We start from the raw sequence: 27,520 nt of genomic DNA on the forward strand, positions 1-27,520 counted from the left end.
CAGTAATAACAATAAAAATGACAATAAACTGACAATATTGTCAGTTTACATTGTCTGTGAAATGAAGTGGAATCAGTTTTTCTTTTCCCTACAAACTGAAGTCTTCCTTTTTCAGATTTCTGTAGATGTTTTATCCTTATTTCCTAAAGAACTAAAAGACTATGCATATGTTTATTAGCATGAGATATAAACATAAATAGTCCTAGTTCAGAAAACTGATAATTCTTTTTTTCATTTATTTTGTGTAGGTTTCCTTTGCCTCATCTGTAAACATGTCCACAGACCTGCTCTGTAAGTACATTTCCATCATCCCACAGTGATTTTTTTGTACCATATGTTTTTATCGGATTCCCAGATGTACTCATGATTGATGTCTTTTATCTGAAGTATAAAGTCTGCTTTTACATTTGTGTTTCCTCTGGGACATCTGTGAAACAATATTGCCATTATAATCAACGGGATTATTCTTGGAGTAAAGCATGACTTAATGTGAGTACAATTGTAAAAATCTGGCCCAAGTATAAGAACAGACTGGTTCATTGAGATTCAAAATTGCAATTCTGTCTAAAATGTTTTATCTATCTTTGGCACAAATACCATCCCAGATTACTACAGGGTGATGTGCTCGGGTTTTTTTAATAATTTTGTGAATTTAACTCCTGTGCTTCCAAGGCATCATTATCCCAGTCACATCCAAATCTCCTGCCTTATCACTATTATTTATCCTTCTTCTTAACAGAGAAGTGCTACATCCTTATGTTTTGCTGTCATAACTACCACAAAAGGTTGTTGCTCACATTTTCCAGATACTTGCACTCTCTCACTCCAGCTTAAGTTATCTGAAGCATTAAGCACATTTTTTTTCTGCTTATTGATCTGATCTACATGTTTTCTTTTGGAGTCCCTCCAGTGTCTCAGCTGCCTTTGTTTTTTATCATTGCTTCCAAGGGCTGCCCAGCTGCACACTGTGCAATATAAGAGAGGGAAATTTCAGACATACATTTTATCATTCTTCAGTACTTCCTTAGAGGAATAAGGAAAACAGGATTGGGGTTTTTATCATTGATAACTGCAATCAGTTAATACCATCAGTGGCTTAATGGAAGATAGCAATTATATGTGGAGATCAAGTTATTTGTTAAAATGCATTTTTAAAATTTCTTCTCTGAAATGGCAATTTCAGGGCATGCTTAAATGCATTTAGATACAGAGAGAACTCTAAAATAAGGAATGTTATATGCCTGACTGTATTGTATTCAACAGGCAAAACTATTATCAGGAGTGAAATATTAAAGAAAGCAGAGGGCAGGGTGACTGCATAGAGGTCATGGTCAAGACTCCTGAGCTGTACTCAGATGTTTGTCTGTTTTAGCAGTTTTATGAGCTGGCAGTTTAATTTTTCTTTTTTTTCAGCTCAGCAACAGTGCCTTTCTCATGTTTCCCCTAATGATCAGGGAGCTAGAAGTTGTCACCTGAGTAGAGGCTGAAGGAGTTGGGTATGTTCTGCTCGAAGAAGAGAAGGATCAAGAGGGTCTAGCTATGGTCTTTTCAGTACAAAAAATGATGGTTACGGAAAAGGAGTTGGAAGCAGCCTTTCCCCAGGCATGCAGTGTGACAGGACAGGAGGCAATGGCCACAAGTTGCTTTAGGGGAGGTGTTTGTGGATGTAAGGGGCATTTTCAATGAGGGATCAATCAAACATTGGAATAGGCTGCCCAGGGAAGTGGTGGAGTTGCCCTCACTGGAAGTATTAGAGATATGGTTTGACAAGGCTCTAGGTAATGCTATTAAAGGGCCTGCATTCAGCAAGAGTCAGCTAGTTGATCACTACAGGTCTCCTGCAACTTCAGTAATTCCGCAGTTCTGTATTTCCTTGTGTTCTCAGCTGTCTTCTGTGCAGTGAGCTGTCATCCCTACCAGCTGTCCCTGGTCTTCTCAGTATTGTACTGCCTCTGCTATGCCAGGTGCTGTGATACTTTCTCATGTTAGTGGGATAGACATTGGTCTTCTCCCTTGGAGACGTGTCAGTGGCCCGGAGGCGGTGCCAGTGCTGAGGGGGCTCTCCAGGTTCCAGCTGGTGGGTGTTTGTGACAGCTGGGGAGTGCCTTGGAAAAACATCAGTGCACAGGAAAATGCTAAAGAATGACATAGCAAATCTGTACAAATGTGAATTTACTTCAGATCTTTATGTCTGTCGGTATATAAATAAATATTTCAGAGCCTGCCTGTGAGCTCAGTACAAGCATATACTAACAAGCAACAAACACTAGGGTGTGTGTGAGGGATAATATCTACCACACTGTGTTCCACTTAAGGAATTTAGATATAACCAAACTGTTTGTTAGGGAAAAAAGATGGAGATGAGGAGCATTTAGACTTGTGGAGCTGCTTCCAGGTGGTCTCAGCACGATGTCTCTGGCTCTTACTGTTTAGCAGTAAATGTGTAGCCTAACCACCAGTCCTTAAGCTTGACCATGACATTGTCTTTTGCTAATGCTTGGTTCAGTACAAGGTCAAATTTTAGCATTAAAAATCTTTTTCCAGATTACAGTAATGAAGACAAGATGTATAATGAAAAAAAGTAAAAATTCTAACCAAACTGGAACAAACCCCTTAAATTCCTTAGAAAAAACCCCACTGCAGTCTAGGGCGAATTGCACAAAGAAAATATCATGGTTGCACAATACAAGGGCTGCTGCAGCTAGACCTCAAACTCCAGCAGCTAAGTCTTCAAGCTTGTGGAAATAAATCAGAAAAGCCAGCATTCCAGAGAAGTTTCAGCACAATGAATTTGAGGTAGCAAACATTTCTCTGGTTTAATATGGAGAAGCTAAGAAAAAAAAAGACATTTATGAAAAGCCTGTCAGCTACTGAGGTTCGGCTGATCGGGGAAGCAGCAGAATTCCCTTGGAGCTTGTTTTTCTTTTTATCCTTGGATGAACTAGTGTGCAGTATATTATGCTGCCTGAATGTAGGGGTTTGTCACGGTTAGTACCGGGGGCTGTCCCAGGAATCTAGGAAGGCGATGGGCGTGAATGGAGCGTGCAGTGGTCGGTGGGGATAGAGCCCACTCTTCGGGAAACCTGTTGCTGCTCCTCTCAGCCCAGCCGGCCAAAGCCAGGCAGGAAAGGAGGTGGGTCTTTGATCTCTTTGTTGTAGCTGCTCCCTGGGAATTTGCTGAAATCAATGCCCTGTTTTCCTGAAGAAATGAATGGTTATGCCTAACTAGCTTTGTGAAGCGCTGGGGAATTCACTGCTTCTGTTTATTGACAGCTGAAAAGGAGCACATGGTCCTGAATGGGTCCTCCTGGGGAAACAAAACAGAGAGGAGTTAGACTTAGTTGAATACAGGGGCATTTGGAAAAGTCTGCCGAAGGAGGATGATATGGTTCCTTACGCCCTGTACTAGCATAGCCTGACTTTTTACAAAATTTGCCATTTAAAATGAGGTAAGGTTTGTTTTGATTTCCCATATGAAGCGCAATCATGAAATGTTTGCAGTTCTGTTCTTGAGTGCAAAACCAATGTTTGAGTTGTATTCTGTAATGGGAAATACCTAAGTAACTCTTGTGCTGTTTCTAGCCTCTGTGTGAATTCGTTTGTTCTTTATCTAATGGTGATTAATGAATATGAAAAGTAATAGAAAAACAGTATTCAGGTCTTCCAGTCAAGTCCTGAACCTCAATCATTCATGTAATCTATGATAGGCAATTTTTTTATATGTTTGAAAATCAGCTGAGTTGCATCAGATGATTTCTTAACTGGTACAGACTGCTGTGTCAATACTTATACACAAGGCAGTGACTAACAAGAGGGCCTGTCTGGCAGAAAATCTGAGAATCTCAAAATCCTTTGAAATGTGAGGATAAGTTTCCAAACCTCTGTCTCCATTCATGGACTTCAGGCAAGAGGTAGACTCACCACAATGCTTGCTGCTGGCTTTAGGTGTACATGGTATTTTGTAAAGACAGAAAAGAATAGCAAGAGAAGGATGATAAGGAAAAAGCAGTATTTTCATTGTGCGAGTCCAGAACAGTTTATTAGACCAAGGGCATTTGGTGTGTAATTCATATGTAAATTTTCTACTGAAAACAGGAGAACAAATTGCTGGAGTTTTTACATTAGTTTCTGTGGTGACTGAAGGAAAATATTTCTGAGCTGGTGCAGCTACAACTTTCAGGTGTGGCTCACTTACGATAGCAGGAAAAATGTTAAGTAATGTAATTTCTTCCTTTGTTATGTTAAGTGTAAGGGCAAGCTGAGAACACAGTAATTGCCACCATGCAGCCTTATTCTTACATGGCAGTAGGAATTGCTGTGTTTTTGTTGCAAATCCCATTAAAAGTGTCTGTGCATGGGTGCAGTAGTTTGAAAACTCTCAAGGAGTCCCCTCATTTTGAGAGAAGTGCTTGGGAAGTTTCATGGTTTTTTTGAATAGTTTCTGTTCCCTCAGTCTGGCATTTTTTCTTTGAGTGATTTTGAGCTAGTAATCTTACAGTTTTGTTGCATTTTGTGCTTTTCCCAGCAGATAACTTATTTGTTTTTCTTGGAAGAATTTGGGCTCCATATGCAAACATGCTTTCTTTAGATTACTTTGTGATCCTTAAAATGAAAATACATTTCTTAACTGTAGAGCATCAACGTGTTTGCTTGTAGCTTCTGCTGTTAAGTTTCCAAGGTTTTCAGAGAGAAGAAGCAAAAAAAAGCAAATGCATATGTAATTTTGACTAAGATGTGAAAACACTGAACTCAAGCAGGTAGATATCAAAGTTTGTGGGCTCTGTTGTCATTATTGTTATCCAAATGTATCAAGACTGTTTTTTGACCTCACTTAAGTGTATTTATACATATAGGAATTGGAAGCCATTAAAATGTAAAGCTAAAGCTAATATAAAGTTAACATTTAAGTTGGACAGGAGCTATATTTGTAAGTCGTTTTAGTGCTGTAATCTAGATGTGTTATGAAAACATTGACCAGTGAGGGCTCCTGGGTACTTGTAAAGGTGCAAATAGAAAAGAATCGCAGTTGCGGAAAGCTCAGTTGATCGGGGCTTTTTTAGTTGGTGTAATGGGGAAGAAAGTGGGTGATTCATGTGTGACACAGAAGGTGGCACTTGTTCCCTGTTCCTCGGGCGATAAGACAAGGCAAAGTGTGTTATGTTTAACTTACTGGACTGGAAGGTGCTTAGGCAGATGTGAGTAGGGAGGTGCATAGGGACATTCTGGCAGGACAGTTGTTCCTTTGGCTCTTCTAACATCTTTATTAAAGATGAAATTGTTTTGACCTATTGGCAGTGTTGAAGTGGAAGAAGTATAAAATATTTGATTTATAACCAACAGAGTAAAATATACCAAATACAAGGTGAGATATGTAATCATACACAGCTTTAAGTAAATATGCATGTTAAATAACCAGAGTTATATAAATACATATCTGAGGAATGGTGCATTTCCCCCAAGGTGATGCCTTTACCATCTATTCATCTTGTTCTTCAAGCTAGGATGGTATGAAAACAGGAACAAATTCTTTGCAACTTGCCATTGCAAGATTGCTTCTTAGATTAATGTACGAATTTTTTTGTGTGCATGTGTGTGTAACTTTTGAAAGTAATTAAAAAAACCTACAGATTAATCAGAAATCCATAAAAAGTGTTTGAATTTTATTTGATCTCAATCTAAGATTACTGACATCAGAAAAAATAGAGCTGTATGGAGATACTTTATAATCTGAGTTGAGAGCTTAATCTATAGAAAAAATCTGCAATTTTTTTAAACTCACAAATTTTTGCAACTCTCATGCTGTTCTCTTATAATAATCTATAATAATGTACTTTGCATTTCTGTGTCTTACAGGGCTGTCATTATGCCTCAGGAGAATAGTTACTGTGAGGAAAACATACTATACTGCTGTTTAATTTGTTGTCAATCTTATTAGCATTTTTTAATCAGACTGTTAAAGAAGTGCAGGTAGACATAATTTCTTTATGACAGTATTAGTCAAGACATTAGCTAATTATCATATGGTTTTCCATAATAATATTTTTGTAGGAAAAAAAAAAAAGGTGGAACTCAGGAAAAAGAAAATGAATGAATGGAAACACAGATATGATACTTGCACATGTATTTTTTCACAGAAATAAATTTTTGTGTCTGTTCAGCAGCAGACCTTCCTAATGCCTATGTGTTTTTTTTTTAAGGAAATCACTTCATGCCTTAAAAGAGGAGAATAATTTAACAGGGTCATAAAGGCTAAGGATGAGAGTCTCCTGCCCATTTTGTTCCCAGAGAGGCTGGGAATCAAACATGCTTTTCCTGTTGGAAATGAAGCAAGGAATAACAGAAGTTGTCTATTACAAAGTGGATGCATAGTAAGAACTAAAGCTGTTCTGCTAAGCTGTTAATGACCCTTCATTTACAAAAGTCAATGCTTTTAAAAGACAACTCCTTCATTTTTGTATTTTAGAGATATACTTTAGGGTTGATTGATAAAAAAAAGCTAACTTTTTTCCCTTTTGGGTGAGTGGGAATATCAGCAGGAAGTTTGGATGGCTCACTGAGGAAGTTAACTCATTTTCCAGTTTTATTAATAGCTTCCACTGAATGCAATATGGTCTGGAGTGTTCTTTCAGGACTCTAAGGTCTCAGCCTGAGACCAGCCTGACCAGTCCTAAGTGTCTATGTATTCACTTCTCCACACAGACTTCTTTCTTTCCTAATGTGGCTACTTGCACATCAGTGGACCCATGTGCACAGAGTAATACCTGCAGAAGTGGGTCCTGGGGTGCAAACACTGCACTTTGATTCCCAGTAGCTGTACTTGCTTCATGTTGTTATATGTGCCTCTAAAGACATCAGGTTCTGCAGCCACAGGATGAGTACGGTATCTCTTCGCTCTGCATGCCGTGCTTCCTCTTTGCGTTCTGCAGTAAACTCATGTCACCTGCTCCAAAGTGTGCCAGCCTGCCTGGTTCTTTCTTCCAGTATGCAGTTGGAGATATATGCCAGCTGCTAGTGTCTTTGGTAAAGTTCCCATGAGTCCATGTTGAAAGTCACCAGGGAAAATGAAGGATTGATTTGGGCTGGTTTCCTTAGGAGAGGTAGCTTTTGTCACCAAGTTTTCCACCAGTCTCTTCAACACAACATTTGGATTTGGTGGCCAGTAACATCCAAGTTCAATGAAGGAGCAAGAGACCCAATCTAAGGTTCCCTTCTAAGGGAATGTTGCAAGGATTGGAAATATTTCAACTAATTGATACTAAGCTTTAGTCATTATAATTGCTGCACTTCCTTTATCAGAATTGAAACCGTGTTGACCTGCCATCAATAAAACTGCTGACAGTATTAATGCACTTAATGTGGTGTGTATGTGGCTGCATGCATGTGTATTTATACATATGCGCCTTTAGGAAGATGTATTATATGGGGTTTTTTCTGCTATTACAAAGATGGAAGATTCTGGTGTCTGTGTTGAACTGCCACAGCAGCATTCATATTTTCCACTAAAATGTCTCACACTAATATAAATCAACTGTCCTGCCAAAAATCTCTCCAAAAGGAAAGTGCTTGAGATAAAAGTCTTCTGCTATGGTAGGTAGAATTTGTGATGTGGGAGATGCAGATTAGGGGGTCCAACGTGTGGTCCAGGAACCACAGGGTGCCTGTGTGCAGTTTGCATGTGACTCTCTTGGTGGCTGTCTGTGTTTCTGTGACAGGGGGATTTTACTCTTGCTGTCTGTTGTATAGAAGCAGCACAGTTTGGACAGTGCTAGTGAAGATGTAAGACAAGCAGAAGGTGTCACAGACAAGGAGCCAGAGCCTTGCACCAGGTTGGTCTGCTGCTGGCTGCTGGGGAAGGTGGGCAGAGACAGCTTCCCTCTCAGACAGCTTTTTGCGGGGAATTTCATTGGACTATGCTATGCTGTCTCGGGTTCTTTCTCATAAGAAGTAGTAGTTGTTTCTGTGAATTTGCTGTTAACTTCCTTCCCTGTTTCTGGGTATGATTTTAAATGATTTCATGCCAAGACAGTGGAGGAAGAGAAGGAAAAAAAAAACAAACCTGGAAAATCCAACTGCATTTTTCAATATGATTGTTTGAAATGTGCTCAGCTTTCAATAGAAAGAAAAGTCTCTTTGCACTGATTAGAAGCTATTACATGTAAACTATGGGAGGTGACTTCACTTGAACTGTGCTCATTTATGTATATAGGTTCTGATAACAACCAAACCCTGTGTGGTGTACTGGAAATGTGACAGGTAAGTTTTATCCCAAGAATAACCAGAAAATGATTATTTTTAAAATTAGCTTTCAATCAATGAATTTTCAAAATCAATGGATTTTTTGACCTCAGGTCATTTTTATACCAAGAATTTTGATAAACTAGTTGATCAGACTGCAGTGAAGTTTGCACCTACTTAGTTTCCCTCCTGTTTGGTTTGTTGGGGCTTTTTTCTCCATTAGTTTTGCAGAAAAGATGTGTAAGTTACTGCCTTTTTGGGTGTTCAGACAGTGAAGGTAACTTTTTTCTGTGGAGTTTGTAAGATACAGCAGAGCACAGGTGTGCTTTTGCTGCACAGCCTTCATGGGAAAATGCTGAAACTGCTGAATTCCATAGCCCAGCTGTGCTTCTTGAGATTTCTCTAAGTGTTTTGCTTCTCAGATTTGCTAGACAGAATGAGCACGGTGGAAAGCCTCATTTGGATTGGTGTGAGACTGATTTTTTACAGAATGCTGTTTAAATTCCTCTGGGCTATGCCTGTTGTAGTACTTCATGGCCACCAGGTGAAAGACTTTCTGTTCCAGATGAGCTTGATTATTGTCATGATGACTCCCTATAAGGAACGAGTAATGAATCATAGTGTTTGTTATCTTGTATGTGTATAACAAATAGTTCTGCAGTTTGGAAGAATTTACATATTGGAATTTGTGTCTGTCAGAAAAATGCACATATGCTTTGTGTTAGGCTTCTTCAGAGTCAGATAAGTCCTGAGCCACCCTTCTAGAGGCATTCTTCCATAAGAACAGCTGGTCAGGATCATACTGCTGTGAGGAAGGAGCAGGTGCTTTGACAGATGATCTCCCATTGCTGAAAACCCAAGGGTGTACTCTCCTTCCAGATCTTTATTCTTGGAAACAAAGACAAGCACAGGGAGGATGGAGGTGAGGTGAAGGAAGGTGTTACAGCAAATCAGTGGCTGGGTCAGGGTGCTTGAGAGCCAGGTTTACCTGCAGTGCTGGATTTTAGGGAATTGGCTTGACCTGCCGGTCTGACTGAATGTATGGGGTGGGGTGGCAGTAAAGCATGTTTGCTGTTCTCTTTCTCTGTTTCTGTCTCCAAATATAGTAACTCATTTTTAAAGTTTTGCATTTTAGTAGAGTGAGGTCATGTTCCCATGAACATGTTTAATGTTCAGAATGATTTCTGGGATGTTTGCAAACCACCTACTGTTCTCCTTCCCAGGGAGGGGGCCCCAGGAGCAGTAGGCATTTACGTGCAGGGTGCCACTAATGCCTGAGCAGGACCAGGACTCCTCCTCACCCTTCACCTGTGCCTCAGGAGCTCCTGTCCTCTCACCAGAAAGCCTTGGTATGGCACCACAAGGACTTCGTAAGGGGCCAATATTGCCCCAGCAGCATGTCCACAGTTCCTGTGCTGGTGCCACCAGGTAGAGGCTGCAAGGCTTCAGGGTTTCCATGCGTCTCAAACAGGGGAACTCTCTGCTTAAAATCTAAAGTGTCCCTCTTAAGTACATAGGAGTAAATCTGCCTTCTTTTTTTTTTTTTTTTTTCCCATCCTTGTCAGGCTGGTGTTATTTTGGGTGCAGGGTTATGGAAAACACTGCACCTGCTTCCCAAATAATACAGTGTCATGCACAGAAGTGCAGGTTTTCAGTCTTTATCCAGGTGAGTGCTTAGGATTGCAAAGTCAGCGTGTAGTGGGGTTTCTTGATTTATGTATTTTTTCTTTTTTTCAATGTAGAGCTGAGCAGTTGTACGTCTCTGCTAATACAAGGTTTTGGTGTATGACATAGAAAAGACATGAAAAGGAGGCATTGAGAAAATGTTTACCTATTTTGATGCTGGACTAGGGATCAGTTTTTCTAGTTAACAAGTAAAGATCAATCTACAGACAATTTAGCATAAAAAATCAGAAGTTAATGGGATTTGAATAAAATTATTCTGAATTCTGGTAATTGTGACAAGTTCTATTTTACTTCAATATAAATAGAATCAATTATTAATCAGTTAAAATCTTCATTTTGCACATCAAACTTAGCCTATAAGGCTTCTTTCATAAACTTTTCTACAGAGAAAATGTGTGTCAGTGGCCCACAACAATGGGAAAATAACTTGTGATTAACTGTTTGCTAATTGAGTAATTTGAATTTTTTGCCAAATAAATTGTAGAACAAGGATTTCAAGCTTTTCCAGCACAAAGTGCTGCAGAACAAACCTCAGGCTGGAAATCCTCGTGCACCTTTGGCTAAAAGAATCAAGACTGGCATGTGTAAATGTATTTCAGAAAATATCCAGAAAGTTATTTTGCAGTGTTCCCCTCTGTGAAGGCTGAACAAGGCTAACGGAGTGCTACAGTTTTACTCTGGAATAAATTACTGTTGTTTGCTATGCAAATCTTATGATTGTAATTAGGCTAGGATTTCAACTGCTGTGTACACTGATCTTTGTTCCCTCTGCGCATGGGAGCTAATTCTAATGCTGCAAAACAGCACAGTAAATGCCAAGGTCTGCTCAGCCTCTGATCATTTCTCGCAGGCTGCATTTGCTCCAAGTGGACAACTGAAAAGAAATTATTTACTTCTGCCTTCACAGGGGACGTAATTGCATCTTGTGGGCCACTGAAACTTCTCAGGTACTGTAAAGTCTCACTTGAAAGCAGGGGTTGGAGAAAACGCAGGGAGGAGGTCCTGATAGACATCTAGTTTTTAGCAAACTGGTTTTAAAAAACAAAGTTCTGCTGCTGGCTGGTTAAGGATCTGGTGGCATGTGAGCTATCAGGACAGTGATTGCAGTTCCTAGTATGGCTATGTATAGCTCCCGTTATCTGTGCAGCAGGGCTCTGTGTGACCGCAGCCCGTGGCTCCTTGCCCACACTAATGAGCTCTCCCCGAGGCCGGGCTTGTGCCTGTGGGGGTGGCACAGGGCTCCAACCGTGCTGCTGTTTTGGAAACCAGTTTGTTGACTGTGCTCAAGTCCAGCTTGCCCAAGGTGCCGTGCCAGCTTGGCTACTGTTGGCTGTGGGAGCTTGTCCCAGTGCAGCGTGGCTGGCCCCAGAGCTGTCTGGAGGACGAGGCAGGCTGGCAGCTGAGGCTGTCAGGCTGTGTAGGCTGCAGCAAGGAGAACTCTCACCTAGACCTGGACTGGGGTGAAGCACCAGCATGGTGAGGCCAGTACAGGTGAGCCACACTCACAGCCCGTTCTCCTCCCTGGGAATACAGCCTCCAGTGTCCAGTCAGCTCGTGTGGTGGGAGTGCATCCTGCGGGCAGCGGGTCTCAGTTTTGTGATGACCCAAAGAGCAGGGGAAGGCCAGGGGTTGGCTGCTGTCAACCATGCCTCCCAATATGTGGGAGATGTGGAGCAGAGGCACTCAGGTGTGGGGCTGTCAGGGACATGTACCCTTCTCTTAGCCCCTCCAGCAGTGCTTGGCAGGGGTGAACACCTTGTCCTTGCGACTGAGGTGGTGGCTGCACACACGTAACCTGGTCAGAGCCTGCACCTGCTCCAAGGCTGGGCTCTTCTGCGTGCCTGCCGCCCCACTGCTGCAGGGAGGCTCAGCAAAATAAAAATCTTAACAGCTACAAGATCTATTAATTTGGGCAGTTTCACCTACAGAAAGACAAAAAGGCATTATTTGGAATTTTTTCAGAATCATTGCAAGAACAGAGGAAGAATGAAGAAGTACTCTCTAGGGGACAATACAGCATTGTTTTTCTAAGGATGTAGTAAATGACACAATCTGGTTTTTAACAGCTTGTAACTCCTGTAAATCTTGTTTATTTCTTTTTGTTGCCTACTCATATAAATCACAACAAAGCAGAGGAATAGTGGTGGTTTTACTTTTTCTTGCCTGCTTGCACGTGACCTCGAATCCATTAATTTTGTTTGTGTATATAAAATTTAAGGGATAAAGGAAACTTAAAAAGCATCGAGTTACTAAGGTGCCTAGCAAAAAGCAGAAGAAATCTTCTTTGCAGAAAGTGATTTTTCTGACCAAGTGTTTTTCATTTCTAGTGCTATGATGACAAAGTGTATGTTGTTTCCATAGCTGGATGCACCCTATTTCAGAACAGGTTAGAGTGTTCTGAAGCTGTTGTTAAAAAAATATATATTTCACTTAATTAGCCAAGTTAAAAAGTGGCATAAAATCTGTGTGAGCTTTACAAACTCTGTGCTGCGGCTCTATGCACATTCCTTTGCCAGTGGCATCTGTAATGTAGTATTGAAACACACAGGATCATGACTTGGCCTGTAATTATCTTTGAGGAAGAATGTGAACTTGACAGTTTTGCACTGTTAGTTTTGGGGAAAGAAGTTACAAAGTTCTCAGTTTCCTTCAGTAGCCCCTAAAATTATTCTATTTGCAGTGCTCCAATCCTGTTTTTCTGGTACACCTGGCAATCTTTAGAATGCACTAAATTTGCAGTCAGGGTGCTAACATGTTGGTGTGGGGTCAGAAATATTGTGTAGTGAATGTAATTCTAGTATGCCTGTTATTTAATAACTTAAGTCATTCTTATCTTCATGATCCATATAATGAAACATAGAAAACCTTAGAACTAGTGTTGGACAGCTCTGGATATTTCACAGAATTGCTGAATATTCTTTGTTGGAAGGGACCCACAAATGTGATAAGTCAAATTCTTAAGTGTACAGGGACTGAACCCACAGCCTTGGTGTTGTTAGCACCAGGCTCTAACCAACTGAGCCAATCTCATATTTCAAGGTGCTGGGCAGCTATGCCAGGTCAGAATCCCAGGCCATGCTAGCAAGGTGCTTAATAGCGCTTCCAGCTCTGCAGTAGTTTTGTGAAGGGCTAGCTGATGTCTTTGTGCTGCTGCTGAGGTGTGCTGCCTTGGCAGCTGTCTGTGGGGCTGCTCAGCTTGGAGACCCTTACTCAACTCCCAGTTAGATGCAAAGCAGTTCCTGATTTTAGAAGAGAGCCTCTCTACTACCCATGTGTAAATAATTTCAGACCTTTTGTCTTGGGTCTGGAGGACCAAGGAGGGTTAGCTAATGGAGCACTACTGCAGAATTTGGAAGCTGATTCAAGGGATACCCTTTTCCCCTGCTTTCCCTTTCCAGCCTTCCTGGGAGATGCCCACCCTGGAGCCTTGGAGGTGGGCTCTGCCTTGGGGCAGCTAGACGGTTTGCTCAGGAGCTTGCTAGTGATGAATCACAGAGGTATGGCATGGATTGATAAGGTCGTGTACTTTATGATTAGACACATCCTTCCTCTAACAGGAGTTCTTTGTCTCCATTTTGCTTTTGGTAACGTGTTTCGGCTGCTTGCATACAATGACTCTCCAAGCAGGAGCTGTTTGACTTGAGACAAAGTCACTATTATTCCAAGCAAGCTCAGGAAGCTCTCATAATTTTGTTGCACTCGGAAGGGTAAATTTATTTAAAAGACAATTAAGTTAAATCACCAAGGAAATATTTTTATTTTCTTGCAGCCTGTCTGTAAAGGACTTTTGGGTACCTAAACAAATGTATAACATGAAAAATCTACCTGGCAGCTATATTGTTGGGCTTTTTGTGCATTTTAAGTGATGGCTGTAGGGGGCATGTTCTTTATCTGTAGCACTAGCAAAAATAAGTAATATTTTTCAGCTATTCACAGTGCAGGTGTGCAGGCTGGGAGCCATGGAAGAAGAAAACGTCCATGGTCCACAAATTATTAAGAAATACTTACTATTGTAATGCCTGCAGCCAGACCAACACACAAGTCTATCTATTTCCTCAGCTGGAGTTGATGGAGAGCCCAAAGAGCTAGGTAGGAATGGAATACTTTAGGCTTATCTGGGGAGATTTTGGACTAGACTCTCAAGGTGCATGATTTAGTCAAGCAGCTGCTTATGTTTACAGACATAAATCTTTTTGAGATACCCTGAATATGACATTTCTGGTGCTACTGTCCTTTTTCAAAGACTATCTCTGATGTCTCTCCAGGCAGTATCTCCTGAGCCCTTTATGCTCCTTGGCTACAAGCCCCTGTCTGTGATGAAGCCTCACCTTTCCAGCCCCAGTCTCTGCTGCAGTGCTCCCTTGGGCTCTCCTGGCTGTTCTGGCTCCCCTCCTCTGCTCTGTATTGTCACTTACTGAATAGACTTGCTCAGCAGAGTTTTCAGAAGGAAAACAAAACGAGGTAGTCATGGATGACCAATATCAGCTTTTCTTTTTAACTCAGTCATAAAGCACTGTTGGCTCACTGTTTCTACTGTCTATAAAAAGGTTTTGTGCAAGAAGTCCCCTTTTTCCCATCGCCCTGTGTGACACCAGTGCTGAGCTGACCTTCTGCTAGAAAGGCTCATTGCTCAGTTTTGTCACTGCTCTGTATGAGTTTCCCTGGCAACCAGTGAGCTGCACTGAACCAAAAATATCTTGCCAGGGGAAAGTCAGTTTGCAGACATGTATTTCTCTTTAATGAGTTCTCTGGATGGTCTGTGTGTACAGCCTGCAGATGTCATTATTGGGAACCGACAGCTGAGAGATGCAGTGTGGCCCTTTTCCTTACTTCCACAGGCAGAGCAGCCTATGAGGAGGCTGCCCCTTCATGACTGTCAACTGAGCTGGGGCTGTAGGACTCATCATGCTAATTTCTCATGGTACCCTGAAAGTCTTGTCTTCTACTGAGAATGGTCTGTGCAGCAGACACAAAGTCTTTCTTGGATTCCTTGGATCTCTGCAAATTTCAGAATTTCATAGTCACAGAATGGGTAAGGTTAAAAGGGACCAACCTTACCTAGGTTATTGCTAACAACTTTGTCCACATTTCTGTACAAATATATGCATCTTTACAACTAGGCGCGCAATGAAGTCTGTTTTTGCTCCCATCCTAGTCTCTAAAGGCACAGTTTGCGACACCTCCAAATAAGCATATGTATAAATCTTTGGAGGTCAAGACCCACCAATTTCCTCAGGAGAGAATTCACAAGCAGGAGGTGTTATTTTAAACCTTCCTTGTTTAGGTTTGATATGCAGATAATATTTTCACTACCTTATGTAGAACACTCATGTGAAGAAAAGCATTTGTAATTCCAGATGTGTTCTCAAGATGACAAAATTAGAAGAGACTAAATTGGAAAGCAGTATGTCATTTTTAGTAACAGGTTCCCTTTTCTGGATTTGTAGGGTGTGAGGATTGCGGTAAAAGCCTTATAGGAGAATGCAAACTCCACGGACCACTCATCAGGGCTAAAGATAGGGTTATTCCCAGCCGAGCCCGCCTCACCCTACCTCACTACCTCACTTTGCGAGTGTTGGAGCTGAGAGCTGGAAACCAGCAGAGTAAGTATTTTAGCTCTTTTTCCCACATTTGAGAAGAAGGAGACAAAAACACTGGCCTGTTTTCATGAGTAACTCAAGGCATAATCATTGGGCATTACCATTATGAAGACTGCTTTCAGCAGGGCACAGCTAAAGCTCAAAGTCAGCTACTGTTTTTAATGACTGACTTCTGGTAGTAGACGCATAAACTGATGGCAGGACATTAGCCAGAGCTGGTGTGACATTTAGCTGTGAACAACCAGTTAGCTCTGTTCAGTCAATCCAAGTTTAATGAATGTTGAATTTGTATCTAATAAAAACAACCATGCACTACTACTGTTTTTGTCTTTTCCCCAAGCATGCAAAACAGGAAAGAGTATTCAATGAAAGGTCAGAAACAAAATGGTAAATGACATCCCTTATCCACCCCCTGCAAAGTCAGAAGATCACAGTGGGGTAATTTAACTTTTGCAGCGTTTTCAGTTCGTATTATAGAAAGACTGCTGTTTCCTTGTGAAAGCAAAGCAATTTGAATGCCCAAACATGAACAAAGGAATGATGTTCTTAGTGTGCAAATTTTCCACAGCTACCTGTATAAAATTAGTCCTGCCTAAATTGCTTCAGACAGAGAATTACAAGATGCCTATTACTCCATTGATCTGGCAGTGGAATAACTGGAATGATTAAGAAGGCTAATACTGTATTTTTATAGATTCTCTCCACTCTTATTGGGAGATAACAACCACCCAAATTATGCCAAAAGGCAGAGGACTACGATGACATCAGTTTGTAGATTGAGTAGTACCAACATGTTTGTGTTGCATACTCAGTTTAACATCCAGTCATGGATTTTTGGTACTTTTTTATTCAATGTAGTTCCCATTAAAAAAAAAAAAACAAAAACAGTACCTATTTACACCCTTTTTAGATTCTTCACCTTAGAATTATTTAATGGGCTTATTTGTCTAGAAAAAGAATCCATGTGTTCTGCACAATTTTGTTTATCTCCATTTTCACAACTGTAAGCATACAAGAAATAGTTTGTGATGTCTGTACTAATATTAGACTTCTCTTTGTTTTCTTCACAGTCCTTGGTGTATTTGCAAAGAAAGTAATACAGAAGAGAACACAATTTGGCCCTTATGTTGGTCAACTGTCTACAAAACTGACCTGCTATGATGAGAGCAGACTAGTCCTGCAGGTAAAAGTCCACTGCCTTTCTGTGGAGTGTATATGTGTCTTTAGCAGCTCATACTTATTTATGTATTTTAATCAGTCAATTTGCCATCTGATCTAGTTCATTATTTGTACTTTTGATGTGTAAGTATTATTAGGCAGTACAGCATAAACTGAAATACCCAAATGTTCCTGTATACTGTGTTTTCTAGAAGTTTGGTTTCCTGCTTTCTAGTTTTACCATTTCCAGGGTGTTAGGCCTATCAGTCTGATAGCTCTTGATAATCTTTTCTGGGAACATGGCTACTGAACTTTCTTCCCAGGTAACACAAAAGGATTTGTGCTTTGCATCATACCGCTGGGAGGTTTGAGTTTTTGCACTGAGTTAGTGAGAGCAACAGAAATATACACTAAGGCACTGGCTTAGTAGGGAGAAACAGATAGGGAAGAACTTCTTAATTAATTTTAAATGTTATTGTTATTAATTAATAATTGCTAATTTATATATAGACTTTGATACACAGTGCGCTACCTCAGTTTATTTAATCAGATTGTTATTTAGGGCTGGTACCTTCTGTTGCTGCACACATAGGTACTGACTGTTTCACCTGGACCATGACACTATTATTTGTTCTTTATCCAGCAAAAAATTGTTGCCTCTCAGGACTAGCCCAGCTTAGACAAATCTGCATTGACATCCTTTCCCACAGGAATTCTTGGGAGTTGCAGTTAATCACAATCCTCTGGGCACCAGTCATTGCATTTTGCTGTCAGGATCGTGGCTGAGCAAAGCTCTGTGTCATACAGAGAATCCATGGTCAAGCCACAGCCTCTGTCAGGACTTCCCAACAGCTCATGGTTCCTCCAGAGTTTGCATTTCCTATCAGGCCCTCTCAGTCCCAAACAGAGAGACAGCAGCAGCAGCTGTCCTGTGACACACTCAGTGTCTTCATTTGAGCTTTCTCCAGAAGCCTGGGACTGGAAAACACTGTGTTGTGTGGAAATACTTCTGAACTTGAGTTTGAAAGCTTTAAAGTAGTAATAGCTTCAGTAGTTGCTATAGACCTGATTTGCACATGGAAATCACAGGAATCATCTGCCAGGAAAATAACACTAGCCTTCTAATGGATTTTCACAGCATGTGGACACCAGAAAAGGTTTGTTCCTCTCTGTAACTAAATATCTTCAGTCTTTTGATTAGACACTATCAAAAATGCAGAAAATGTACTTCTCTAACAATGGATGGATGAGCTAAGCACCCAGTTCCTTCCTCTTCACCAAGCCATTGTAAACCACACCCTATCCTCTATCAGTCAGCACCATTTGCTTAAAAGTATACAGTGATAAGCACAGCTCTGGCTGATGAATGGACTGTTTCTTCAGAAGAGGAGATTAGAGTCCCAGATTTCCTACGTGACAGCAGTAGCTGCCTTGACTTCTCCCTAGCATGAGTATGTGACCAAACTTGTCCAACAGGCAGGTGCTTTCATCGGAAACATGATGAAGTTAGATAAAATCGTTCCCAGAAGCAATGAAAATGCAACATTTTTTTTTGCAGTTACTTGCTCAGTTATGTGGTTGGTAGAACAAATATAAGCTGTGCTGGTATCAGTTGTGCAGTTTTGTCTGTCCATGTTCGAGAAACTTGCAGAAAAGTAACTGTCTTGTTTGAGGTCAGTAGTTTTTGCCTCATAGGGGCATTCTCTTGGAGGGGAATCTAGGAAGAATGAATTAAAGGAAAAAAGAAAAAATATCTTTCTGGCACAACTGTTCATTTGTATTTACTTTTGCATTGTTAAGAGAAAAAAGAGAAGACTGTTAAAATGCCATTACGTTGTTTGTTACCTCTCTGGACTTATTAACACAAGCTATACAATTGTTCCATGCAAAATGTGGTAGCACTGAAGCCTGAGATTATCAAGTGCTCAGGAAGTAGATTAAGCATAAAGCTTATCTTTCTACTTGCCTGCACTTAGTTCTTATAATATTATCTTTATATAACATAAAAATGATGAACTATAAATGGGAAAACGTACAAAGACCTACAGTTATTTTAGTAGTGGGGTGCTCATCAGGTATTCATTCTTCACTTTCTTTTGCACTTTTTGGTGTTTATTAAGAGTGATCTATTTCAAAACAATCATGATTTCAAAGGGCATATGACCAAGACAAGATAGACAACTGATAGCTGTGATTGCAAATTGAAGAAAACTAATGTGCCTCTATACAAAACTTGGTTTTATCATATTTTTTTCTCCCCACTTTGTTTCAGGTATTGAAAGATGGAGGGAAGTACTTTCTGGACACTCCCAATGAGGACTGTGGAAACTGGATGATGTTTGTCCGGCTAGCCCGGAACCAAGAAGAACAGACCCTTGTGGCTTATCAGCACTGCGGAGAAGTTTACTTCACAACAGTTAAGGTAGTTAAACCTACATTGCTCCACCTGTTATCCAAAAGGAAATTTGTAGACAAAGGTTCTGAAAGACTAGCCCTTTTACAATAACAGATTGATTATATTCTGTTAACTGGATCATTATATACATAGCACCTTTAATGTAATTTAATCTGTAGTAAAGCAAGAAGTGTATGGGGCTGGTCAGGAAAAGGTGTTGTGTACTTGCTATTAGTAGTAGTGAGGTAGTAGCTGGGTAGTGAAGAAACTGAGCTGAGGGAAGATAAAAATCATTCACGATGATAGTGTTTAAACTGAACACTGTTTAATGCCAGGTAGTTACATGGTGAGATTATTTGGCATTATTAGATTCAACAGTACTTCATTCTGGAAATAACAAATTCCTTTCTTTTATTACTCTTCTGGACACATATCGTTTTCTGAGCACATTACCCTGTGCTCAGCAACAGGGTGTTGAGTGAATCTTCATGTACAATTTTCCATGCTCTTTAAATCTGAAGACTTAACTGCAAAACTTAGAATACTGCAATGTTGCCATGAAATTATCAGTTTATGTTAGAGACTCTGAACTGCATCTTTGTCTGAAGAGAGAGAACAAGGTACTCTATGTTTATAAATGAAACTAGAACATACAGTCTTGGTTTTTATTGTTTAGGCCATTTTCTTAGGCAGAGTTGGTTTTAATCAGAAATAACTCTTTTGCACACTTGGGAAACAGAAATCTATCTGTTGAACATAATGCTTGTATTTCATTGTGAGCTACATTAAAATTTAAAAAAAAATAATATTAGTGAAAGTAGTTACTATGAATTAAAATCCAGCATTTCAGTTTCATATCCAAGATTGGCACATATTTCTGTGGCATAGAAGTATTTACATTTTTCCCCCATTTTTGTTTCTCCACCTGCACAGTGAGAAAAATATTTACTGTATATTGGTGATGAGAGGATAACGTTTCATACCGTTAAAGTCTTTTATAACAGTATGGAGTATAGTTGATTTGGGGATTAATATCTACATAATTATTAAGAAAAAAAAGAAAAAAGTGAAATAGTATATGCTACTCTGAGACATATTTAGACTATGTTTGAGATTCTCACACAGTGTATATAATTTGAGATTTCAACTTGATTGGAAATGCATGATATGCTTGTAAAATTGACAGGATTACTAATACTGTTTTTGGGAAGCATGAACTTTTCCAAGAAGTAGTTGTTATAAACTGGTAACTTAAAATTTCCAGTATGCTTTAAATTCTATTGAACCAGCTCTCTGCTGACTTCAGCACAACTCTACATACTGGCATTAATGGAGAGTTGCATCCTATACACTGACACAGAGTGTCTTAGGATGATGCATGTGTCTTGGAACCTTTGCTGTGCTGTCATAGGGCATTACTTGGGTTTTGTTTCTCCCAAGTCCCAGTATCATTCAGGGTGCTGTGGCATCCTGCAGATTTTGTCCTGGTCAATGAATGTGATGGCCTTGTGCTACACTTAGGCACACCCTGCTGGTCATGCTGTGAGGCTGGCTTAAGGCTGATTCTGAAGATTCTTTCTCAAGTCATTTTTAATAAAGTGTATTAAGATGGGAATAGGATTGAGTCCTTTCCCCACTATTTTTGCAAAGAAATGGGATTTCAGTGACATGAATCTTCAGCTACTAAAGCAGACATGTAAGTGGCATCCTGACACCACCATTAGCTGACTTTCTGACCTAATGGCTGCAATCCTTAGAAATAAGTGCTTTAAAATGGTATAGAATTTTGAGGAAATAAAATCATCCACGGTTGCTGCTGGTCTGATCCCAGGAGAGTTTCATGTGTGTGCTGCAGTTCTCTTATTGTCACTGGTGGCACAGAGTAAAGACAACTTGTAGTGGATTTGGATACTGATATTTAATGTCAGTTTTACTGAGATTAGAGCTTTTGAATTACTTGACTGTTTCACACACTGATGCACTTGTTCTCCCCTCAAAGTCACATTGACCAGCTCTCAGCCTCCCATAAAGGAGGTGGCTGCTGGTCTAGGAATGTTGGGCAGAAGTTGTGACAGTGTCACACTGTGCTTTTTTTTTGTGGGTACCCATCTCAGCTGTCACAGGCCAAGCTCCCAGATGTCCTTAAACATTTGTTTCACAATGCATAATGAGCCTCCTAGTTAATGACTCGTCCTCATGTCCTTGATTGAGTGGAGAATTCAGGACAGACCATTTCTATTTAGGCCAGGTGTTATCAAAATGTACACCCAACCCATACTGGTTGTAGTTAGCAGGCAGGCTTGTGCTTGGCAGTTCAAAATTCAGTTTTCAGCATTAAACCCACAATTAACCCTTCACCTGTCTGCATTCACAATCTACATTGTCTTTTCCTTACCATGCTTATCCCACACCAATATTACAAAGTGAGGGGATTTTATGATGTCACATTTTCTGGAATAAGACTCATCTGCTCTCTTTCTGGGCTAGTTTGTTTGGTTGTGTTTTGGTTTTATGTGTTTTGTTGTTTTTTTTTTTTTTTTTGATGACTTGAGTTTATCTTAGTAAAACTAAAACTACAAGTACAGTGCAGTTTGGCTCTACCCCTGTTGCAACAATATTGATTTTTATTATAGATGAAGATAATGGTGTACAGGGTCAGGGAGTCATGTAAATTATGACCCCAAAGTTTAGTTTTCTCTTTTGCATTTAAAGAACTAATAGATCTTTAGCCAGTGAGTGTGATCACACCTCTCTTTTTCTATTTGCTGTATTATTGACTGAAAGTATGTGTTGAAGAGGTCATAGTCCAGTCCAATGAGAGATTTGGACAAGCATGACTGGATGGGAGACTGCAGATTATGGGCTCCCTTAATCGTGTGGGGGCAGGCTTCAGTGGAAAGAGGACAGAGTTGCAATAAAGCACACTCACAGCATTAGAGCCAGCCCATGGAAGGTGCCAATTTGCCTTGCAGTCCACATATTGATCAGCTCTGCACCCATGTTCAGTGTGACATATCCAGGAGGCATCCAGGATCTTGTGCATTCACAACGCATTTTTCCTTTGCCTGTACCCTATAGTTAAGTGTTGTGTCCAGTGGGCTTCCAGACATCAAGGAATGGGCATGGGATATTGCTTGGAAACACTGCTGGATGTCTGAACATCACAGACAAATATATCTCACTGAGCAAAGGTTATGAGGACTGAGGCATCCCTCCTGCTACTGGGCCCCCCCACCCCAAATCTCTGTGCATACACAATTCCACTTTTAGAAACAGAAAGTGTCAAGCCCTAGTGGGCAGCAATGCTCAAAAGGTTCTTGAATCTTGAAACTAAGTTACCAATAATTTAAACACGGTCAAAAAATGCAGTTTGGGTAAGGACAAAACACTGCACACCCCTGCCCCTCCTATCTTTCTTATTGTTTGGTTTAGGAAAATTGACACAAGTAAACATGTGCTGGTTTTTTCCGTTCACAGCCAATTGAACCCCACACAGAATTGAAAGTATGGTATGCTGCCGATTATGCCAAATTTATGGAAGCTTCTGCAGTCTTCATTAAAGAAGAATCAGATGTCTCTCCTTTGCCTCCAGTAGCAGTAAGTACCCTTACTCTGCATTGAAGCCATGACTAGACATAGTAAATTATGGGGTTTTTACATGTTTTCTCTGTTAATATAACTCTAGTAATGCAAATGTAGGCCACAGGGTACTTTTACCAATTTTAGCCAAACAGCTACTCACAGAAAGACTGTCCTTCCTGTCCTGTGTTTGTAATGCAGTGGAGCCATCAGATATAGTCAGAAGTAGGAGGCACTACTTGATGTGTTGGAAGGACTTAAGATGGGCACTAATTTTTGGATAACCAAGTTGTCCAGCCTCTAACTTTTTTCACCATTTCCCCTTCTTTTGCTCTGACTGATTGGCTGGAGTACCCACTAATTATTTCAGTCTTTCCTGTTCAGTAACCCTTCTGTTTTAATTCAAATACCTTCCCTCTGTATCATAGCAGAAATCCTTAAACTGATAGGAAAAGTTTGTTAAGTGTTGAAAACATGGCTGTGAAAATCAATACTTAATCTAGAAAGAATAGATTGAAACAAATGAACCAGGAATACAAATGAACAAGGAATTCATGTTCCAAGAAGGCTTGTGAGGCCTTCAGAATATTCCCCAGAAGGAAGGTGAGGGAGAGCCACAACATCGGACACCAGTCTTAGCAGAGAGGAGGGCTGAGTTTGGAAATAAAGATGGATTGGATACAGCCTCACCATGAGCAAACTAGCCCAAGAGCAAGGGAAAAGAAGAACAGTTTATCAGAAGCATACATAAAAGGTAGATGAAGTTGAGGAAGTACATGGCCATGCATTAATTGGAAGTACATTTCATCAGTGATTGGAGACTTTTGGAAATTGTTTTTCATCAGATTTTTTATAATATTAGTATTTAAAGTGAATTCAACTGAATCTAGTAGAGCTCTTATTTCCACAGAAGTAATACTTCCAAATAATACATTGTCTAAAAAAAAAAATTGTTTTAAGCCAGGATAGGGTTGAGATCCCTAAACCTAAGGTGTTTCTTATCCAGTCAATGGAAGTCTAATGCCAAATGTCAAGCTAAGTGAGGAAGTCTCTCCTGGAGCCATTGATCATTGCTGTGTGGTAAAGCACAGAGTCATCCCAAGACACAAAGAAATCTGTATGACTAAACTATGTTTTTATACAGAAATCCATCCCATATTTGTGTGGTTGGAATAGCAGATAAACTATGTCAGTCCAAGGATAAAGTACAATTTACAACTGTTTATTTCATAAATGCAACCAATGTAGAGACTTTGAAATTCAGTAAGCACAGATAAACAAATGTGTAGGACTCAGAACTGTTACAGTAAATGCTAAACAAAAAAATATAAACCAGTATTTAGCCAACTTTACTTTTCCTTTGAGTTTTTACTCCTAGAGAGAATCTATTGCCAGTTGAACACCTAGGTGGTAGCACATGGAAGTAAATATAACCAGAGACAATGATGAGTCTTAGAAAAGCAGAGAAGATGCGTGAGAAGAATATGACCCTTCCTTAGAATGTTTAGTAAGAAAGACCTGTCTCTGTTCTCATTGCAGAAAGAGCCCGTAGACCCTTGGATATGTTCCAGCTGTGGAAGCACTTTTGCAACTTTTGCTCTGCTGGAATCTCACCAGTGTATCCATAAAGAACGAGTGCTTCCTACAAGGTTCAGACCACCAAATAAATTGGGACCTGTAAAAGCAAAAAACAAACTCAAAGGGAAACTGAGAGGGGCGTCATTAGGCAAAAGCATTACTCAATGCTTTGGGACCATTTCCTGTTCCTCTGCTGCAAAGTTCAGCTGTGCCAGCTCAGGAAGCACTTGTGGTGCTCTCGTAAGGTTTATACCTAAATGGAGAAATGGTCGGTCTTCACTGCTGAAGGGAAAAGAAGTGAAGCAGCCAGATAGTTATCCCTGCCGACTCTGTGGGAAGATATTTGATTCCATTGACAAGCTCACGGTCCACACTTATGTGCACAAAGGGGAGCGTCCCTACAAGTGTTCACAGCACGGATGCACAAAAGCCTTCATTTCCAAATATAAACTGCTCAGGTACACCTCTGAAGGCATTCATTTTCTGCTGGGGGTTGGGGGAGGAAAGACATCTTTTTCCTTTGGGATGTTCTAGTGACAGTTAATCCCTGAGGTCCAATTTTTATTATTACTGTTTTTGATAGAATTGGAAAAAACTAGTCTCCTTTAATTATGGTGGCTACTCAAAAGGATGATGTTGAGCAGTTTTAAGCTACTCTACGCTTTTTGATTAACAGCTTCCTCCCCCCCACAAAATTTAGGCTTTTACTAATAACCTGAGTATTTGTGAGAATGCCTCCCTTCGAGAATTAGTGTGTTTTCAAGTTGAGGCTGCAAGAGTTAATGTACTAGAATAAATGTGAACATAAATAACTTTTTTTGTGTCTGTGTTTTGTTTTTTTTTTTCTCTTAGGCACTCGGCCACTCATTCTCCACAGAAATCTCACCAGTGTGGCTACTGTGAAAAGACCTTTCACAGGAAAGACCATCTAAAGAATCACCTTCAGACTCATGACCCCAACAAGATGGCCTTCAAGTGTGAAGAGTGTGGCAAGAAGTACAACACCAAGCTAGGCTATAAGAGACACTTGGCTCTTCATGCTGCCACCAGCGGGGACCTCACCTGCAGGGTGTGTGCCCAAGAGTTTGGTGGTACTGAGGTTCTGTTGGAACACCTCAAAAGTCATGCAGGGAAGCCGACTGGCAACATGAAGGAAAAGAAGCATAAGTGTGACCACTGTGAGCGTCACTTCTATACCCGTAAAGATGTGCGACGTCACATGGTGGTTCACACAGGCTGCAAAGACTTCCTGTGCCAGTTCTGTGCCCAAAGGTTTGGGCGGAAGGACCACTTGACACGCCATACTAGGAAGACTCATCCGCAGGAACTGCTGAAGAGCAGGTTGCAGAATGGTGACTCAGTGGGTCTCCTTGACCAGCTCTTTTCATACAGACTGAAGGAAGATGCCAACATGCTGTCCCCTCTTCCTGAAAGGGTCCCTGTGCCAAATGGGATTGTGAATAGTTCAGAAACAGAGGAATACAACTGTTCACATCTTCATTCCCAGTCAAGCTTACAAACTGCTCTTCCTCTTGAGTCTTCTCCTCACTTGCAAAGGATGGGCTGTGCAGACAGCCTCCCAGCTGTCCCTCCCACACCATGTTCAGCAGCTGTCCCTATCAACCTGAACCTTCATCAGCCTAACAAATATGACCTTAGTTCTACCTCGTTTGCCGCAGGATCCCTCAAGAATCTACCGATAAAAGTGGATGTTAAAGGTTACAATGTGCATCTTCTCGAGGACCTGCTGTTACCAGAACCTCAGTCTCTCCACAAAATCAGTATAGAAGAAGCTTCCTCAGGGCCCGTAGGGGATACTAACAAGTACCCAGTGCACAAAGAGACAGAGGCAGCAGCTGAAACTGCAAGCCTGCCTTTCATGGATCTCACTCATGTGATGGGTTTCTGGCAGCTCCCACCAGGTGACAACCAGAACACTACTGGGGACATCACAATGGCGTTTGGCTCAGAGGAGCCATCACACAGGCTGAATGGCCTTGGCCAACAGCAAGGTTTTCAGCTAGCAACTGGTGGGATGGCCATAAACCAGCTGCATCATCTTCCTCGCTCCTTTCCATCCACTACAAATTCTGTAACATTGCCTCACTTTCACCATGCCTTCAAGTAACCACCCTCCTGTGTGGGTTTTTTTCCCTTTGTTTTTTTTTTTTCTTTGTTTGTTTTTTTTTTTTAAGACTGTGCTTCTTACTAAAATCTGTTTGGACTGGGGTGTTTTTGTTTTGTTTTGTTTTGAAGAAAAACTGCCCCAGATGTTTTCAAAGCACATTATGAACATGGTAGTTAAATTCAGGATGTTAATAAACAAGAAATTCTATTTTTCATACTATTAGTTTTTTAGCATATGACAGCAGTAGAACTAACATATTTCCCTCAGCTCCCTCTATATTTTTTTTTCTTTTCATGCAAACAATTGAATAAATATCTTCAGTGACAGCAAAGTGTGACAACAGGCACAATAAAACTATGGCTACTGCAATAGGAAAAATATGGTTAGGGTGAATGGGAAGTGGGGGGAAATCACAAAGAAATCAAGTTAGTGAGCCATAAATCACAGCAAATTTGTACACATGGCAAATGTAACAAATGATTTATCAGCATCAGTTAGATTTCTGTTAAGCACTTAATTAATGAACTTTATTAATCCTTAATTTAAATCAGAATCATTCCAAGAGTAAACCTTATGTCCTTGTTTCACTTTCTTCAATGAAGATCATCACTATTATGATTATGTTAAACTAGATTTTGCTTTCTGGCAGGCAGTTCAGCTGTGTGTCTTTTTCCTAGAGCTGGAAATAACTACCACTTCTTAACGACTGTGTAAGACCTGCTGTCTTGGATACATGCAGTTTTCAGAATGGGAAGTGAATTGTCTCAAGTTAGAACAAAACATTAATTTTCGTTTGGAGCTGGATCTGTCAAGACATCAGACACTTCTCTCTCTCTCTTTCTAGTTAAGCACTTGAGCATTTGCTTAAATTTAAGCTTATGTTATCCTGTTGGGTCAACAGCTTTATTAATTCAACACTTAATAAAAAATAATGCATCCTACCTAAGGGGCCTTTATTCACCTTTTGTTGATAAAAATGGCCATTGTTTAGTCTGGGAAATGATTAATAATTGTAACCATCTGAAAATGGGCTTTCACAGAAATCCAACCCTGGCCCAGGGCAGCTTGCGCCCAGGAGGAGCCTCTGTGGAGCCAAGGGCAGATCCATGCACAGAGGGGCTGTGGGTGGTGAGCTAACACTGGGCTCAGTTCAGAACCAGG

At 40.5% G+C, this 27,520-nt stretch overlaps 1 protein-coding gene across 9 annotated transcripts in view; it reads left to right on the forward strand.

The window, feature by feature from the left end:
• PLAGL1 (PLAG1 like zinc finger 1) overlaps positions 1-27,300 on the forward strand; it is a 44,457-nt gene extending 17,157 nt beyond the window's left edge. For 4 of the 9 annotated variants that reach the window (XM_021540404.4, XM_085576670.1, XM_085576668.1 and 1 more), the window contains 7 exons: positions 249-291; positions 15,369-15,524; positions 16,592-16,704; positions 18,952-19,101; positions 22,552-22,671; positions 24,193-24,689; positions 25,084-27,300. In XM_021540404.4, coding sequence (XP_021396079.1) covers positions 273-291; positions 15,369-15,524; positions 16,592-16,704; positions 18,952-19,101; positions 22,552-22,671; positions 24,193-24,689; positions 25,084-26,359 — 2,331 coding nt within the window. In that variant the 5' untranslated portion in view covers positions 249-272 and the 3' untranslated portion in view covers positions 26,360-27,300. The other 5 variants (XM_085576673.1, XM_085576672.1, XM_085576666.1 and 2 more) reach the window with 5 other exon arrangements.
• Positions 27,301-27,520: the final 220 nt, after the last annotated feature.

Source organism: Lonchura striata, chromosome 3, assembly GCF_050655825.1.
Source record: "Lonchura striata isolate lonStrDom1 chromosome 3, ASM5065582v1, whole genome shotgun sequence".
Lineage (NCBI taxonomy): Eukaryota > Metazoa > Chordata > Aves > Passeriformes > Estrildidae > Lonchura > Lonchura striata.